The sequence below is a fragment of the Acartia tonsa genome, chromosome 11 (genome assembly GCF_053477335.1).
Source record: "Acartia tonsa isolate MP-2025a chromosome 11, ASM5347733v1, whole genome shotgun sequence".
In the NCBI taxonomy this organism is placed as follows: Eukaryota; Metazoa; Arthropoda; class Copepoda; order Calanoida; family Acartiidae; genus Acartia; species Acartia tonsa.
Genome location: NC_137270.1, coordinates 6,693,408 through 6,709,845, shown reverse-complemented (window position 1 = coordinate 6,709,845; position 16,438 = coordinate 6,693,408). Strand labels below are relative to the sequence as shown.

Here is a 16,438-nt window from a genome sequence, read left to right as displayed (position 1 = left end):
TTAGATTATTATCTTTGACTATTTATTGTTTGCTCAAACAAATTAATCCATAGATTTAGACAGGGTTCGGCATTTTCAGCCGTATTCACGCTAGCGGCTTAAAGAAGCTTTAACTTTAACTTGCAGTTGTCCAATAAGCCTTAGCATCAGTACTTACAAACTTAGCGGTAGTCAACGCCCACAACGTAAGCCACCCTTGGCCTCATTCAGTCTAATCAACCCAGACCCTCACTGCTTTATTCAAGCGTAGCCCTGGCGAAGCTTCAAGGAAGAATCAGTAACTCTAAGCAAAGGCCTAACCCACTTTCAGCCGCAGCCAACCTCAGCTGCACTCTTTCTAAGCCAGCTTCAGCTGCACTTTTTATATACCAACCTCAGCTGCACTCTTTCTAATCCAGCCTTAGCCCAAGACAACTTTAGCCACAGTAACTCTAAGACACACTCAGAAGCAGTCATTATCACCCAAACTTTGCAGCCTGGCTGTCGCTCCCTGGATTAATTTAATGTCTGGACTCGGCAGCCGTCAATAATCTGCTAGAAGTAAATAATCACTTTTTGCCTCTGAGCCACTCTTCAAAAGAAATAAAAATCCGGAATTGCAGACACGCCACGCTTTTCATTTTTTTCTCAAATTGTGCTACTTTAAAGATTGGCGGCTGCCAATCCTAAGTAAATATAAATTTTGAAATAAGTTTGAATTTGGAATTTCCGAGATAATTTTCTGACTTTAATAACTGTAAAAAATATCTTAAAGTTTTAGAAAAAAAATGTATAGGCTTTATTCTTTAAATATCAGGATTATATAATATTTTTTTAAAAGCAGAATATTAAAATTTAATTTTGCCAAAAACATCAGTCCACCTAAATCATCCCGTAAATGATTATAAACATTTTCTGGATCTATGAGTAACTTCACTGAAAAGGAGACCAATTTCAGCCCAGCTGTTTTGTATATATTTTCTAAGCTAGTTTTGAATATAAAAACCCTTGTTTTAAAAATATGTTTAAAGAAAACTATTTTAAGAATATAATCAAAATTTCCAAAACTTGTATCTGGCAAAATCAAACTCACATATGTTGATTATAAATATTAAATAATGAGGTTCATACATTTCTGCTAATTTTTCTTGCATTGCAGACAAACAAGGAAATAAAAAAATTTACTCCAGAAAAACATTTAAGTTTTCAACAATTATCCTCTAAGGTCCTTACATTTTTCATGTCAGTATAATTTGTTATCAAAATTCAGCTGCTCACCCCCCCCCCCCCAAATTTTGTAAAACCAGGAAGGCTATATAGGCTGTCCCCATGAAAAATCCTTTTTCAATTATATCCGGAATACCAGCTGAGCCTACATCTTTTCAACTTTATTTTCATTCTATTCAATATAATCCTATTATGTAAAGTAGTAAGCGTTTTTTGTCTGTCCCGAAGGATCTCGCTAACCGCTGAACCGATATTGTTCTCCTTTACAGTGAAGCTTCTTATAGGTCCTGGGAAGGTTTTAAAGGTTTTGGGGAGGGTGTCTTCACCCCCCTCCCCCCAAAAAAATATTTTTTTTACTCTTTTTTAACTCAAATTTAAAGTGGGATGAGGTCAAATTTTCCCCCTCCTACCTCAAGTGCCCCTAGAGGCTTCTAGGGGGCTTAGCCGCTAGTATAATATAAATTCATAATCATATAATGAAAGAAAATCTTTCTGTTTGTTTGTATTTCCGCTAAGATATTATAAACTGCTAGACCGATTGTTCCACTAATTTTCAGGAATGTTTTCCAAGCTATTGGAAGGAGATGTAGAGGGGGAGGGGGTTGCTACTCCAGCCCCAATCTCTTAGAATAAATACCCTGTGTTAGCAAATAGTTTTATAAAAAAATTTACAAATTTTTTTGTAGACTTGAATGGACGTTATTGACAATATTTATTGTATATTAATTTAAAACTGAACTCAAATCACATTCTCTGAAGATTGCTCTCAGAGGTAACATTGATTTTCTTAGTATCGCGGCTACAAGGTATGTCAGTATGCCGTAGCTTTAAGGTTTATAAGTTCTGAAAAAGATTATTTGTTTTAAGATACTTTTCTTTACTCTGGGTACTTTAATCTTTGGATAATCAAATAATGTTTAATTAATAATAATGAATAAATGTAATCGTTATATAAAATAATGCTTTAAAATCTTCTTAAAAGTTTTTGAAAATAGTTTTCATGTTTATAATAAACAAAATTTCAGAAAAAATTTACCTTAAAAAAACAGAGGTGGATTCTTAAAGAAAATTTGCCCCACTAATCGCTTAGTGGGGCAAAATTGTTTTCGTGAAAAATCCATCAAAATCACATAAAAATTAAAAATCTACAAAAATTAAATAAAATCTTATGTTAATAACCCTTCTATGATTTTGTTTAATTTTTTGTAGTTTTTCATGTGATTTTGCTGGATTTTTCACGAAAACAATTTTGCCCCGAAAAGCGATTAGTGGGGTAAATTTTTTTTTTAAGAATCCACCTCAGGTTTCAATTTTATCAGATTTTTAGCGGATGCAGCTACTTTTGTGTATTACAAAAACGTTTTTTTTCTGTAGATGAAGCCCTTTTTGACAGCTATTTTGTTGGCTGCTTTGGCGGCTGTAGCCCACGGCAGCTGCTTTGGCAAAGATGTTGGATTTTCACCAGCTAATGTAAGTTTTTAGGATCATATAATTTTTAAAAGCAAAGCTTTTCTATAATTAGGGTCGGTCCGTCCGTACGTCCGTCCGTCCGTCGGTCACGGATAGCTTTTTTCGTTAATTTAGACATGTTAGAATTGTCCTATCGATTTCAAATTTTGCATGGTGATTCCTTTAGTAGTTAGGTACGAATTAGAAAGCGTAGCAACTCTATAATCATTACTAAAATCTCCGTACGTCAATTTTAAACATGTTGATTTTTTAACTTTTTAAAATAGCTTTTTTCGTTAATTTAGGCATGTTAGAATTGTCCTATCGATTTTAAATTTTGCATGGTGATTCCTGTAATAGTTAGGTACGAGTTAGAAAGCGTAGCAACTCTATAATCATAACCAGAATGTCCGTACGTCCATTTTAAACATGTTGATTTTTTTTCATTTTTAACAACAAATTTGTATGTGACCTAATTATCCGATTGGTCTGATTTTTGGTATACTGATTCCTTGGACAACAAAGTACAATATTATAAGCGAAGCAACTCTATAATCAAGTCCTAAAAATGTAAGTATATCCATAATCATTATCCTGTATCAAGCAGTTTTTCAACAAATTTACTTATAATTTTGCTTTGACTCTTTGACATTCGCATTTTGATTATTCAGTTCTGACATTATACAAATCTTAATGTCCGTTTGTCCTACCGTTTCAGAGCTTCGCTTTTATGGATGTTGTCATCCTTGTTTAACAGCAAAGATGCTAAACAAATAATGCATGGCCCTATGTATGTCTGTTTGTATGAATGCCCGCCCTTACATAATTCCTCACTTTGTCCAAAGACAAATCAGACAATCAGACAAACGTTTGCAATTGATATTGTTAACTAATTGTTAAATATAAATTTGTATTTCTACTTATTTTCTATCTATAAGTGAATAACTATTGTCACCTTTTTTCTGTAAACGATCACACATATTTAATATTCATCGTTTAATGAATAAAATTATCGTTATACCCTACGGGAGAATTAACCCTGATTTGTTTAGGCTAAGCCAGTAGTATCCCAGCCCTCTAGAAACGATGCTACTAAAGTTATGGTGGACTGGAGCAAGATTATTAAAAATGGACAGTAAGTTTGTAAATTATTTTTTTTGATAGGTTGATTTAAGGGGAAAAAGAGTAAGAGAGAGAAAGAAAAAAACGATAAAAAGACCGAAAACTTTTATAGATTCGTAGATGTATATTTAATTCATAGGATTTAACATAGAAAAAATAATATATATTACATCCATATTGATTTAATTTTTGCTGTTCTTTCCCACTAAGAAATTTGAAGAATAATTTGGGGAATATTAAACATTTCAATAGCATTGACTCTAATATGATACAACATACAACATTTCTGATGGAAGGAGTGAGTCAGTGAGGAAAGCTAATACTTATAGAGATGCCACGCATGTAAGAAGATTACATATTTTAGACTATATCATTATCTATGCATGTGTCTAATTACTATGATAAATCCTGTAGGTGTGCTGACAGCTTTAATGTTATGGTTTGGGCTGACGGCATGCCTGATTCTACAGCAATCAAGTAAGTCAAATAATATCTTTATTCTTTAGTACTTACAGACAAAGGTCGTCTGTTAAAAATGTCGTCATACTGGCCTACCATTGGTAATTTAGGTTGTGTATTGGCCTATCATTCTGATTCTGATTTATATGTTTTTTAACCATCCTGATTTATTTTTTCATTGAATTGATTTTGTTTTAGCAATTTGCGTCTTAATCCTCTAGGCGATTCCGCTTTGCAACAAGTGATAGTCATCATTATTTTATCATATTCTCATGTGGGTTTCGAACCTCACATCCTCTCAAATAACCCTAAAACCTTTCCTAAACCAATATTAAACTTGCCAGCTCTTTAATCTCGATCTTCAGGGACGTACACATACGGATCGGGCTGTTTTTGTTAGTGTTAAAATATAAATAATATATATAATAGGTAGGTATTTCTGCAGAGTTTTACAGAGATAAGACAATGACCGATAATTTTATTTACATCTCCAATACTAATACACAAAATTACCCCTACTGTAGATTAAAATTAGAAATAGAAACGCTTGGACACTAAATTTAATAAATCCCACCAATCAAATTTCAATAAATTTACCAAAGATTTTAAGCCAACAAATAAGAAAACATTATCAGAAAACTTTGGGGGACTAGTGTAATAAACAGCCCATTGTCACCTCCACCATTGTATGATTGCGTATTTGTGTGTGTTTCTGTATGCAGAACTACTTATAAAAGCAATTGTCTTTGTTTTCCTGTTGTTTTAAAATTTTATAATTTAGGGCAATAACTGCAAAAATTTCAGACAGAAAAACAAATTATTTATTTATTTTTAAAATTGCAAAACAAGCAAAACTAGAAATTAATCTATGATCCAGGGATTGGACTTCAAAATATAATTTTTCTTTCTGTAATTCAAGAAGTTTTTATTTGAAATGTAATCGAAGTTTTAGCCCTGTAATCTTTTTTGTGTTAAACTCATAATGGCGATTCAATTTAAGTTATAAAAAATTCAATGGGAAAATTTTTGTGGCGGATATTTCTACCTATATAGTTAAAACCTTTTCTCGTATTCATTTGAATCCGGTGGATAGGAACCGGTTCTCATGAATACGAAAAAACTATGTCTAGCATCGTATTATATCCAGCTTTCTACAAATATAAAAATGTACAATCATAAGATTAAAACCAGTTTTTTTTAGCCGGTGCCTTTGGCACCTCGGGCCTAAAAAAACTGGTTTTAATCTCATAATTGTACATTCTATGTCCGCGGAAAGCTGTTTATAATACGATGCGAGAAATAACTATTCTCGCATTCATTAGAAACTGATTAATATTCGGTGGATAGGAACCATAAGATTAAAGACAGCTTAAAGGAGAACCATATCGGTTCATCGATTAGCCGAATCCTTCGCTACAGACAGACATACATCATACTACTTTATTTTATTTTATGAATTGACCTATCCATTTATCCCAGCTATTATCATTAAAACAAATAAGTTCAAGTAATATCTTGATTTTAAATAAATGTTTTCTCTAAATAAATTTTAAAGATTGAATATGAAACACAGCTATTTCTATTTTTTTCATTAGATTCGTTTAGTTACAGGGATGGGACAATGGACAATATTTTAATCATCTCTGAAGTGGTTTTGTGTGAAATTCTGCATTTGCTAGCTTATTAAAAATAAGGGTTTTAAACGATCGAACGAAGCGAGAACAAATATTCGAGTGTTTCTGGGGCTAATATCTGTATAATACCCTCCGAATATTTTTGGTTAATTTTTTGATATGTAGGGAGGCGGATGATCTAATATCTTTTTCTCGTATTCATTCGAATCCGGTGGATAGGAACCGGTTCTTATCCATACGAAAAAAAACTATGTCTAGCATTGTATTATATCCGGCTTTCTACTGGTATAAAAATGTACAATCATAAGATTAAAACCAGTTTTTTTAGCCGGGGCCTTCGGCACCTCGGGGCAAAAAAAAACTAGTTTTAATCTAATAATTGCACATTCTATATCCGCGGAAAGCCGTTTATAATACGATGCGAGAAATAACTATTAATATTTTCATAGGGGGTTATTATCCCTACCCCCTTGGACATCATTGAAAATTACTGTTAGTATTGTTATCTGATTTTAAAATTAAATGTTTGTGTGTTTTAAAAATTCTACCGTAAACAATGAAGATAGAGATTTGTATTAATAAATATTTTTTCTTGGTTAGGTACCCAGTTGACAAGAGCACCATGTCTAAAATTGTTGAAATTCAGCCCTGCATGGGTTACAGATTTGCTATTGAAACACTAGAGAAAAATGCTTTAGGTAATATTAAGTAATTCCCAAGATGATTAAACATAATGTAAGAAAAAATAATATAAAAGTAATATTATGATGTAAATGTATTATTCTATTTCTTAAATATTAACAGTACAGTGTGTCTGTCTGTCTGTACTAAGGGATCTCGCTAACTGCTGAACCGATATGGTTCTCCTTTACAGTTTAGCTTATTATTTCGAGGGAGGGTACCTCGACTCTCTCAAGATAATTCGCTCCTAAGCATAGTTCACCTATGGAAATTTTAGATCGACCTAAAGAAGCTTTAGGTTGACCGATTTTATAAAGGCATTTGTTAGTTGTACTTGTTTGGGTTGACCTACAGAATAAATTGGTCTAACTCTAAACGTTGTTTGTGAACTGGGCACTAGAAAAAATGTATTTAAAAAAAAATAATTGAATGTAGAGGGAGATGGGCGACTTCCACCCTCAACCTCAAACGCCCCTAGAGGCCTCTAGTTGGCGTTGACGCTAGTAATTATATAATGTAATGTCTTGATTTTAACATTTTCAAGGTTTAAAAACGAAGCAAAGTGGAGATCAGATTTTTAAAACCGCTGGTACCGCCAGTTCTATCAGGTTGCAACAAAACAAGTAAGTTTTATTTTAGTAGCGCAGCTTCTCTACAACTACGGTTATAGTCTTCGGTCTACAAATATTTAGTACGAAAAATTAAGCATATTCTCTTACAGATAAGCTTTATAATTTTGTCTGTGTGCGTAAATAACAAGATCATTGATCAGAACCCAAACCCTACCAAGAGAAATCAACCCTAGAAAAAAATGCCTCCCCCCCCAAAAAAAAATTACTTTAAAAAAAATATAATTTAATGTTTGGGTGGGGGAGGTTGCGATTTCCCCTTCCTTCTCTATCCCCACCCACCTCAAGTGTCTCTAGAGGCCTCTAGTAGGCTCTAAAGAAGGCGTCTTAACTTTTATTTTTATAGCTAGTCGGTGTTTTTAGTAAGTAGTAGATGTAAAGGTGTCAAATTAAAGATCTTACTATTTTTGTTTATAATGGCAATTTTCTTCTCTTTTTTTGTTGCGTTTTAGTACCTTAAAGCTGACTTCATTTTAAAAAAACTTAAATTACTTAAAAAATAAGAGGTCTTCAAAAAAACCGATTGCATATCTAAATTCTATGGAAAATTTTACATCTACTACGTACTAAAAAAACGACTAGCTATAAAAATAAAAGTTAAGACACCTTCTTTAGATAAAGAAGAGAGAACATAGAAAGCAGCATAACAAACAGACAGAAGGAAGGACAGACAAAAGGAAGAACGGACAGCTAAATCACATATTGAGTAGCTTCTCTAATAATAACTTTATTTTAAGTTTTCACGTGACCTACTTTTGGGACCCTGTCAACAAAGTTACAGATCTCAAGTAAGATTATTTTTTTCTCTCCAGGATTAAGGTATAACAAACAAGCGAAATAAATCTAAAATAATATTTTGGGGGGCAGATAAAAAGGTCTTCCGATTCCGATTAATTCCCGCCGGATTAAAACATGTATTTAATGTAATATTATGTATCATTTAGTATTATAAAGATTTTGCTGACAAATAATAAGATAAGTTCATAAAATTGTTGCTAGACCAAGCAACATAATGATAACAATATATGTTTTGCAGGAGAGCCACCATTTCAATTTTGAGAGACCAGGTTCCAGGTGTCAACTGTCTTGACTATATCCAGGTAGCTCTCATCCATGCGAAAAAATTATGTCTAGCATCGTATTATATCCAGTTTTCTACAAATATAAAATGTACAATCATAAGATTAAAACCGTTTTTTAACCCGTGCCTTCGGCATTTCGGGGATGAAAAAACTGGTTTTTATCTTATAATTGTACATTTTATATCCGCGGAAAGATGTTTATAATACGATGCAAGAAATAACTATTATAACTATTATATTATGTCAAATGTTTTTTAATAAATAATTGTATAGGTGACAGGTAGCCAGGTAAGAGCTGGAAGCAGCAACAGACCTCCAATCAATCCTTCCAGATCCAGAACATTCTCTTGGGAACATACGCTTGGACAGGTACTAAGACATGAAAATCTGGTAACATCCAAGTAATAATATATCCATTTTGTAACTTGATCAGGAATCAAATGATGGTATTTAAAATTTAGCAAAACAGCAACTACAACCCCCAGATCTCAGTAGGAGGAGCCTCAACCCTTCCTGCCCGTGCAGGATCTAGCCCTACAGGCTCTCCATCATCCTCCCCTTACTGGACAAGGTCTAAGGCTTCTGCTACCACCCAGGTAAAGATAATTTAGCAATTTTGGTTACAGCTGCATATCATTATGCATAAAACAACAAAAAACTACGAGATCTGCTAAAGAGAAGCACTGATAAAGTTATGATTAGGAGTATACTAGTCTAAGGAAATGCCTCTAATAAAAATATAAAAAGTCGAATTTATTGTAGGGACCTGTTCTTGCAGCTCCTCAGTATGCCAACACTCTTCCCAGACAACAAGGTATATTATTTCCATCCCATCCTGGATTTTTCCAACTTATTAGATAGGTAAAAATTTAAAAGTTGCCTGTTTAGAATTACATAAAGTTTGTCCTACAATTCGAAAGGTGATTTTATTGTCTGTGGTATTGATTCTAAAACATCATGTGCAATATTGCATATTTAATACTTAAAGTGTTCACGAAGCTGGGAAAAAGTTGATATATGTCACTGATTAATGTTTTTTAAGAGTACTATTTTGAGAATTAAGTCTTAATTACTTCCCATTTTAAAATAAATCAAACTTTTAAAAAACGAATTTATTCCCTTGAAAACATTGATGTATTTTGTGTTTTATTATACATATCTTAAAACCTATCAAAATCGACAAATAACAATCTTTTTGTTAAGGTTTACTTGCAAATTTAGAGTAGAATAAATTCTTTTGTTACATACATATCAAACTAACCAAAAAGGTTTATAATTTCTTTTTACGGGGAGATTAAATGATTTTTACGGATAATCAAAAAGATATTACCAAATATGGATATAAGGTCAGCTGATTTATAGTTGTCGATTGTAACATAGCATCCTCATCCTATCTCAATAATTACTACTTGCTAAAAAAGCTTCAAACTTCCATAAAAAATTTAAATTTTAAAAATTAAAATTTTTAATGTATAATGTATAAATCATTTTGGAGGGTGGTGGTATTCTCCTCCAAAATAGTTATAAACATTTCAAGAACTTATGACGAGCTACCCTGTAAAGGAGAACCATACTGGTTCAGCTGTTAGCAAGATCCTTTAGAACAGACAAACATACAGACATCCTGTTACATTATTATAACAATTTATATTTAGGATGTGTGTATTACTTAAATATAATTTATTAACTTAAACAGAAAGAGGGCTACTTATAGTAGATATTCAAAATAAGCTTTAAAACACAAAATAATTTATAAGTTTTAGGTCATGGAAAGGAAACAAGTTTGCAGGTTTTGTTGTATTTGTATCCTTTCCATGAACCAAAGTTTTTATTATAAGCGTTTTCTAAGATAGGCATTTGTTGAGTATAACCCCTCTCTCTCTCTCTCTCTCTCTCTCTCTCTCTCTCTCTCTCTCTCTCTCTCTCTCTCTCTCTCTCTCTCTCTCTCTCTCTTTCTCTCTCTCTCTCTCTCTCTCTCTCTCTCTCCCTCTCTCTCTGTTTTTCTTTCTCACACATTCATATTTTTACCTGGGGGGTTGGTTGTTAAATAATTATTATTTAATGTATAAAAAAAAACCAAATATAAATTTATATTTTTCTATAAAAGGGCAGAAAAATAGCTTAAAACCAACAAACGACTTTTTTAATAAAAATAAAATAGCCTAAAACCTTTCCCAAAAACTATAAGAAGCTTCACTGTAAAAGTGAACCATATCGTTTCAGCGGTCCCTTCTCTACAGATAAAAAAAGCTTACAACTTTATAAATTAGGATATTGTTAAATCTTTTCATTTAAAACTACCCTTCTGTACAACCCTTCTGTACTTAATTGTATGCAGGGAGGAAATGGATATTTGGCTTTTTATTACATTAGTTCCCAAAGTTAATGACATTTTGTTAGTTGGCTAATTAACTTTGGGGACTTTCATAGAATTTTAATTGGTTGGTTTATTACTTTGAGTGTCCAAATGTTTAAACCACCAAATATTGTTTACAAAATGGGTAATTTAGTGTATATTTTCATTGAAAATATCCATTAATTTATCGGCCATTGTCTTATGCCTCTAATTCCCTGGTTATTTATGTAGCAAGTGGGTTCGTGGGTGGTGCGTTAAGTGTGTGTGTGTGTTATACTACGATAGTGTGTGTGTGCGTGTGTGTGGCAAGATAGGTAAGGTATGTGTGTGTGTGCGTGTGTGTGTGTGTGTGTGTGTGTGACAAATTACAATAACTTTTCATTGGAACAAAAAAAATAATGTTTGTTTTTATGGAAAAACTTTAATAAAATGATTGAATTTTTTGCTGAAGTATATAGCAAATATAATACATTTTTACTTTTTAAACAATTTAATTCTTAAATATCATTCTTTCTATAGATTTCAACACTTTTTCTATTGTCTTTATACCAGCTCAAGCATACCGAAATTCGGTCAATAATTTTGTAAAATAAACCAAACTTTTTCATTACATTTTAAAGAAAGTTCGAAGACAAATATTATTAGAGATGTATTATAAAAATATTTCCTAAGTATTGTTTTTTTTGTTTTTATCTGTGAGCGTAGAAATAGCTTATTATTTCATAATTTAATTCTTGCACAGATTTTAACATTATTTTCATGTGGAAATACTATTTGCATTTTAAACTGATTTTTTTCTAACTTAGTTGAACTTTTAAGGCATTATACTTTGAAAATTACTTTAAAAATACGAAAAGGTAAACAAAAATGCATTTTGAAAAATTAAATTCGCGATCACTTTAAATGTAGAGTTTTAAATTTAAGATTTATTATAGTAAAGTTGAATGTTGTATTCAAGTATTTGATTTGATTCCAATTGCTACAGCAGGCTATAGATCATTAATAATATATCATAGGAACCTAAAATTATGAAAATCTGAAATTGTTTTACTTTATAGGTGGTGCAACTGCTCAAGTAGGACCAATTCGAGTTCAGCCTCCATTCATCAATGGATCCATTACCATCAGTGTTCCTGTACAAGGTAGGTTCAGTAAAATTCCAGTTGGTTACATTTGAATTCATCAATGGACTGATAATTTCGTTTGTTTCTGAAAGTAAGTTTTTTCACTTTTGTTAGAAGAGTTTAACCCTGATTAATCAATGGATCCATAATCAGCTACTGTTTAGGTTAAATTAAGTGTAATTTCAGTACAACTCCTTTCTAAATTCATCACATTCAACAATCCTGTCGCAAAGGGGTATTAACTTTTAATGGTGAATAAGTTTCGAATTCAGAAAGCAAGTGACTGGGATCGGATGGACAAATAAACTTAAGTACACACATACAGTCAAATTGGTTAAGATACCCTGTTATTTAGTAGCTTCATTATTTTAAGTTTTAATTTAGATTGTGCTGAGTATGAGTTTGAAATTAAATTCTTTGGACCCTCAAGTAAGGAAGTTGGTAAAGTGTCCAGAATTCATCTCCTTTCTTTGGCTGATGTTCCAGGTATAGTATTCTTAGCAATTTAGAATTTATATCAAGATCAATTTCTTAAATCTCTCCAGCAAGGAAGTTGTAAGCTTCCAGAATTTTTCACCTCTTTCCTAAGTATAATCAATAAATCGGGTAAATTTAGCAGATTTCTTAAACTTGATTTGTTTCATATATAAGCATTAACAGCATTTAAACAAGTTGGTGACTGGACTTACTTCATATCCATTATCTGTACCTGGATAAACTAGAATCTTTGGTGACAGATGAAAATACTCATTCAAATATTTTACTAAATTTTCATTCTTTTCCATTAGTCTCCAACTTGAATATTAGAGGAGGAACCTAAATTCACACAATTCCTAGGCTATGTACCACCACCACTAACCTCAGTGATGTCCATCAGCTATGGCTCAAACGGCAAACCCATTTATGGAGTAAAAACCAGCAGTGGTGTGAATGCTGCCTGTCTGCCAGCCTACTTTGAGGCATATGATGCTTACACTCACAGGTATCACTGTACACTGCATATTTTACATGTAAATATGTCTTTCTAAATTATTCCTACTTCTATCAATGTCTGTCTATTTTAAAGCTACACTTTACCTAACCTAAATTATTGCTATTGTGATACTTGCTTGAAATAAAACAATTCTATGCCCATTTTTATTGTTTTAAAACTTTGTGATTGAAATCCTCCTAGAAAAATAATGATTGAAGCAAATACATAAATTATTCTATATTTGATTAGACTGGAGAATGAAGTTACATGGATGGGCAGAGAAGGAAACAGAGTTACCAGCCTTGTATCTGATACTCAGGTTCATATTTTATTTTACAAAATGACTCCTTTTGGCTTTAGCTGTGGGATTAAATCAAGTTTTGTGTTACAGGGTGGTGGTGGGATGAAGGATAGAATTTTTTTTTCTGGTTTCTTAAATTTTGCCTTCAGTACATCGTTAATATTGAGGGAAAATAGAAATGTAAAATGAATAAACCAGTAATAACCAACTAAATTTAATTTTGATTAAAATGCTAATCATAAGTGAAAAACCTTTCTATACAATCTTGCATATTTTCAAATACTTTCTAACTTTAATAAAGGTTAAACATGAGATTATTAGCCTTAATAGTGAGAATCACGAACGAAGATAAGTGTTCCTAATGGTATTTTCTTATGTCAGGCTTATGTAAGCTTTTAGTTAAGTATCCCTATGAAGTTTCTAAGTTATTGTTAAGTATTCCTAAATGTAGTAATGTTAAGTAAGACTTAGGGAAGCTTTAATGTACCTTATGAAGTTTACTAGGGGTTCCTATTTTGTTCTTAGTTACATTAAGTTAGGTCAAGAAAAATCAGGTTTGATACACGAGTACCTTTTTGGTTATGTCTTAAAACAGCCAATTGTTTTTCTAACTAAAGATTTTTAAAAAATATTTCTATCTTTTTTAAGTTTTTGAGCACGGTTCCTTGTAAATTCTGCCACATACATCCTGTCTGTGTTATACATAATAGCAATTAACCATCTAAGGCCTCTTTAAAGATATTTTTTTATTTTCATAATTAAAAAGAAGGGTTACTTCAAAATATTTTTTATAGGGTGATTTTTTTAGTAGAAAATATGGTAAATTAACCTCCCCAATATATATAAAAAACACAAATCTTATTCAAATATTGGAAATGGGCAGGTGTGCTAAACATTTGCAAATTATTTTTTTTCGTTAAAATGAATGAACAACAAAATAGATGTAATTATTTGATTCTACATTTAAAGAGCTATAATTCAAATTTTATTACAATGAGTACACTTTTAGTTATTTATAATGTTTCTTTTTTTCTATTTATGTAGACGAAAAAAACTTTACTCTAATTAAGACTTATCTTTCATATTTTTTAATTTTATTTTTTAATTATTTAATTAGGGTTACATAAAATTACTTAGGTATACTTAACATATAAAAGGTATCTTATCTAGTTAAGTCAGGTAGAAAGCAAGTACAAATTCTCATTCAATCCAGGGAGGGAGGGATCATTGGGCTTTCTAAAATATTACATTAGTCCCCAAATTTGTATTATAACGTTTTCTTATTCAATAGCTTAATAACTTTTTGGATTTTTTTTCGAAATTTAATTGGTATGTTCATTAATCTTAATATCCAGCCGTTTCAACCACTAATTGTACAGTACAAGGACATCCAAGCCTTTTTTATATGGGGGGGGAGGTAGATCAAAATTCAAAAATTTTGCCTAGGCATCCCAAAATTCAATTTGGGCGGGGTATCAATTTATCTACTATTGTCTTATCCCTTTAGATCCCTGATTTCATCTACATTTAACTGATTGATATATTCATTTGTGTTCCTTCAGATGCGCTAAAATCCGTATACTAAAGTAGCAGGATGTTTGTTTGTCTGTGTGTCTGTCTGTGTGTCTGTACCAAAGGATCTCGCTAAACGCTGAACCGATCGGGTTCTCCTTAATATGTAGATTCTAATGGTTTCTGGGAAGGTTTATGACTATTTTCGGAGAGGGTACAACAAACCTCCCAAGAGAAATGACAAAAAATCGAAATATTTAAAATATATGGGAGACTTCATTGTAGAGGCCTCTAGGGGCGTAGCTGCTATTTTAGAAATAAAGTAAAAGTGAAGGTAAATACAATGGTCATAAAAAAGAGATATAATCAAGGATGTTTAAAATATCTTGCTAGCTTCTGGAATGAATAGGTTTCTTTTCATGGAAGCTTCTTATATGCCATTAGTTATATTTTAAAAAAAGGAAACTTATTCTTGCTTTAAAAAACTTTTAAAGATACTAAAAACTGTTTTCATGCGTAGTTCTTAGTCCAGTCCTACACACACAGACAGACATACACCATATCTTTTGGCTACCCCTCTAAAGATATTAGATTTATATGAATTGCTTCAAAATGTTTTGTACAGGATGATTTTTAAAAGCGAGGCTTTTCTATAATTAGGGTCGGTCCGTCCAAGATAGATAGCTTTTATTTGTTAATTTAGGCATGTTAGAATTGTCCTATTGATTTCAAACTTTGCAAGATGATTCCTGTAGTAGTTAGGTACGATTTAGAAAGCATAGCAACTCTATAATCATCACCAGAATGTCCGTACGTCCATTTTAAACATGTTGATTTTTCTACTTTTTTAACAACAATTTTTTATGTGATCTAATTATCCCTTTGATCTGCTTTTTGGTATATTGATTCCTGGGACAACAAAGAACAATATTATAAGCAAAGCAACTCTATCAAGTCCTTAAAATGTAAGTATGTCCATAAACATTATTCTGTATCTAGCAGTTTTTCAACAAATTTACTTACAATTTTGCTTCGACTCGTATACATTTATATTCTGATTATTCAGTTCTGACACTATACAAGTGTTAATGTTTGTGATTTTTTCAAATTAATTTCGTTATTGGTATAAGCTGGTAATAAATAGCCCATTGTCCCCTCTTTCTCTATTAAAATAAAACATGTGATGTTTTATTAGCAATTTTCTTAGCACAGTAAAAAATGTTTTCAGTGTTCTCTTTTCCCTAAATCAACACTTCATAATAGATAGGCGAAGCATTGCCGTAAAAAAATGTAATCAAAAATAAGTCATTTAAAGCTGTCATTCAAGATTTGAAGAAATAAAGGAACACCAATAAAGAAATTATCAAGTAAGAATTATTAAAAGGTATAATCTAGATACATACTCCCAAATTCAGCCAATAGGAATACAGGGGAGGATCAATCTACCATATATTGGTTAGAAAGTAAACAAAATTTGTTTAGAAAGAGCAATTATCCTTTGATATCATTCGCAAAATGAATCATCTATAAATAGTCTTTTATAGGATAAGCCTTTGCTTTGGTCATATGGTTAAAAAATTTCTTCCCTCGCATGATTTAAAGCATATATGACATAACATATATAAGAAGTCATCTTTAAATAGTTAACTTTCTTGGGATAAAGTTACCTCTTAGGATATTTCTTATTAAGTTTCACAACTTATTGGGCCCGATTTACCATCTAGATTTACTATATCTATTGGTTCATTATACTATACTTTTGTACTTTCTTGATGACCTCCGAATTAGTTGCCGAATGTGTACGCAGTTTCCTGAGTGTTTCCTCATCCTAGCTCAATATTTACTACTAGCTAAAAATCTTCAAACTTCCCTCAAAAAATCTAAATTTGAATGTATAAACGATTTATACA

General features: G+C 31.7%; 1 protein-coding gene across 1 annotated transcript in view; it reads left to right on the top strand.

Annotated features, from left to right (window-relative positions):
* Nucleotides 1-1,991: 1,991 nt before the first annotated feature.
* The window catches only part of LOC145332849 (uncharacterized), a 23,102-nt gene continuing 8,655 nt past the window's right edge, over nt 1,992-16,438 (top strand). Inside the window, exons 1-15 of the mRNA XM_080177933.1 lie at nt 1,992-2,038; nt 2,581-2,676; nt 3,708-3,790; nt 4,192-4,254; nt 6,471-6,568; nt 7,096-7,174; nt 7,918-7,968; nt 8,217-8,280; nt 8,536-8,631; nt 8,724-8,858; nt 9,025-9,076; nt 11,677-11,760; nt 12,127-12,228; nt 12,580-12,724; nt 12,965-13,034. Coding sequence (XP_080034059.1) covers nt 2,015-2,038; nt 2,581-2,676; nt 3,708-3,790; nt 4,192-4,254; nt 6,471-6,568; nt 7,096-7,174; nt 7,918-7,968; nt 8,217-8,280; nt 8,536-8,631; nt 8,724-8,858; nt 9,025-9,076; nt 11,677-11,760; nt 12,127-12,228; nt 12,580-12,724; nt 12,965-13,034 — 1,242 coding nt within the window. The 5' untranslated portion in view covers nt 1,992-2,014. The remainder of the gene's footprint in view (nt 2,039-2,580; nt 2,677-3,707; nt 3,791-4,191; nt 4,255-6,470; nt 6,569-7,095; nt 7,175-7,917; nt 7,969-8,216; nt 8,281-8,535; nt 8,632-8,723; nt 8,859-9,024; nt 9,077-11,676; nt 11,761-12,126; nt 12,229-12,579; nt 12,725-12,964; nt 13,035-16,438) is intronic.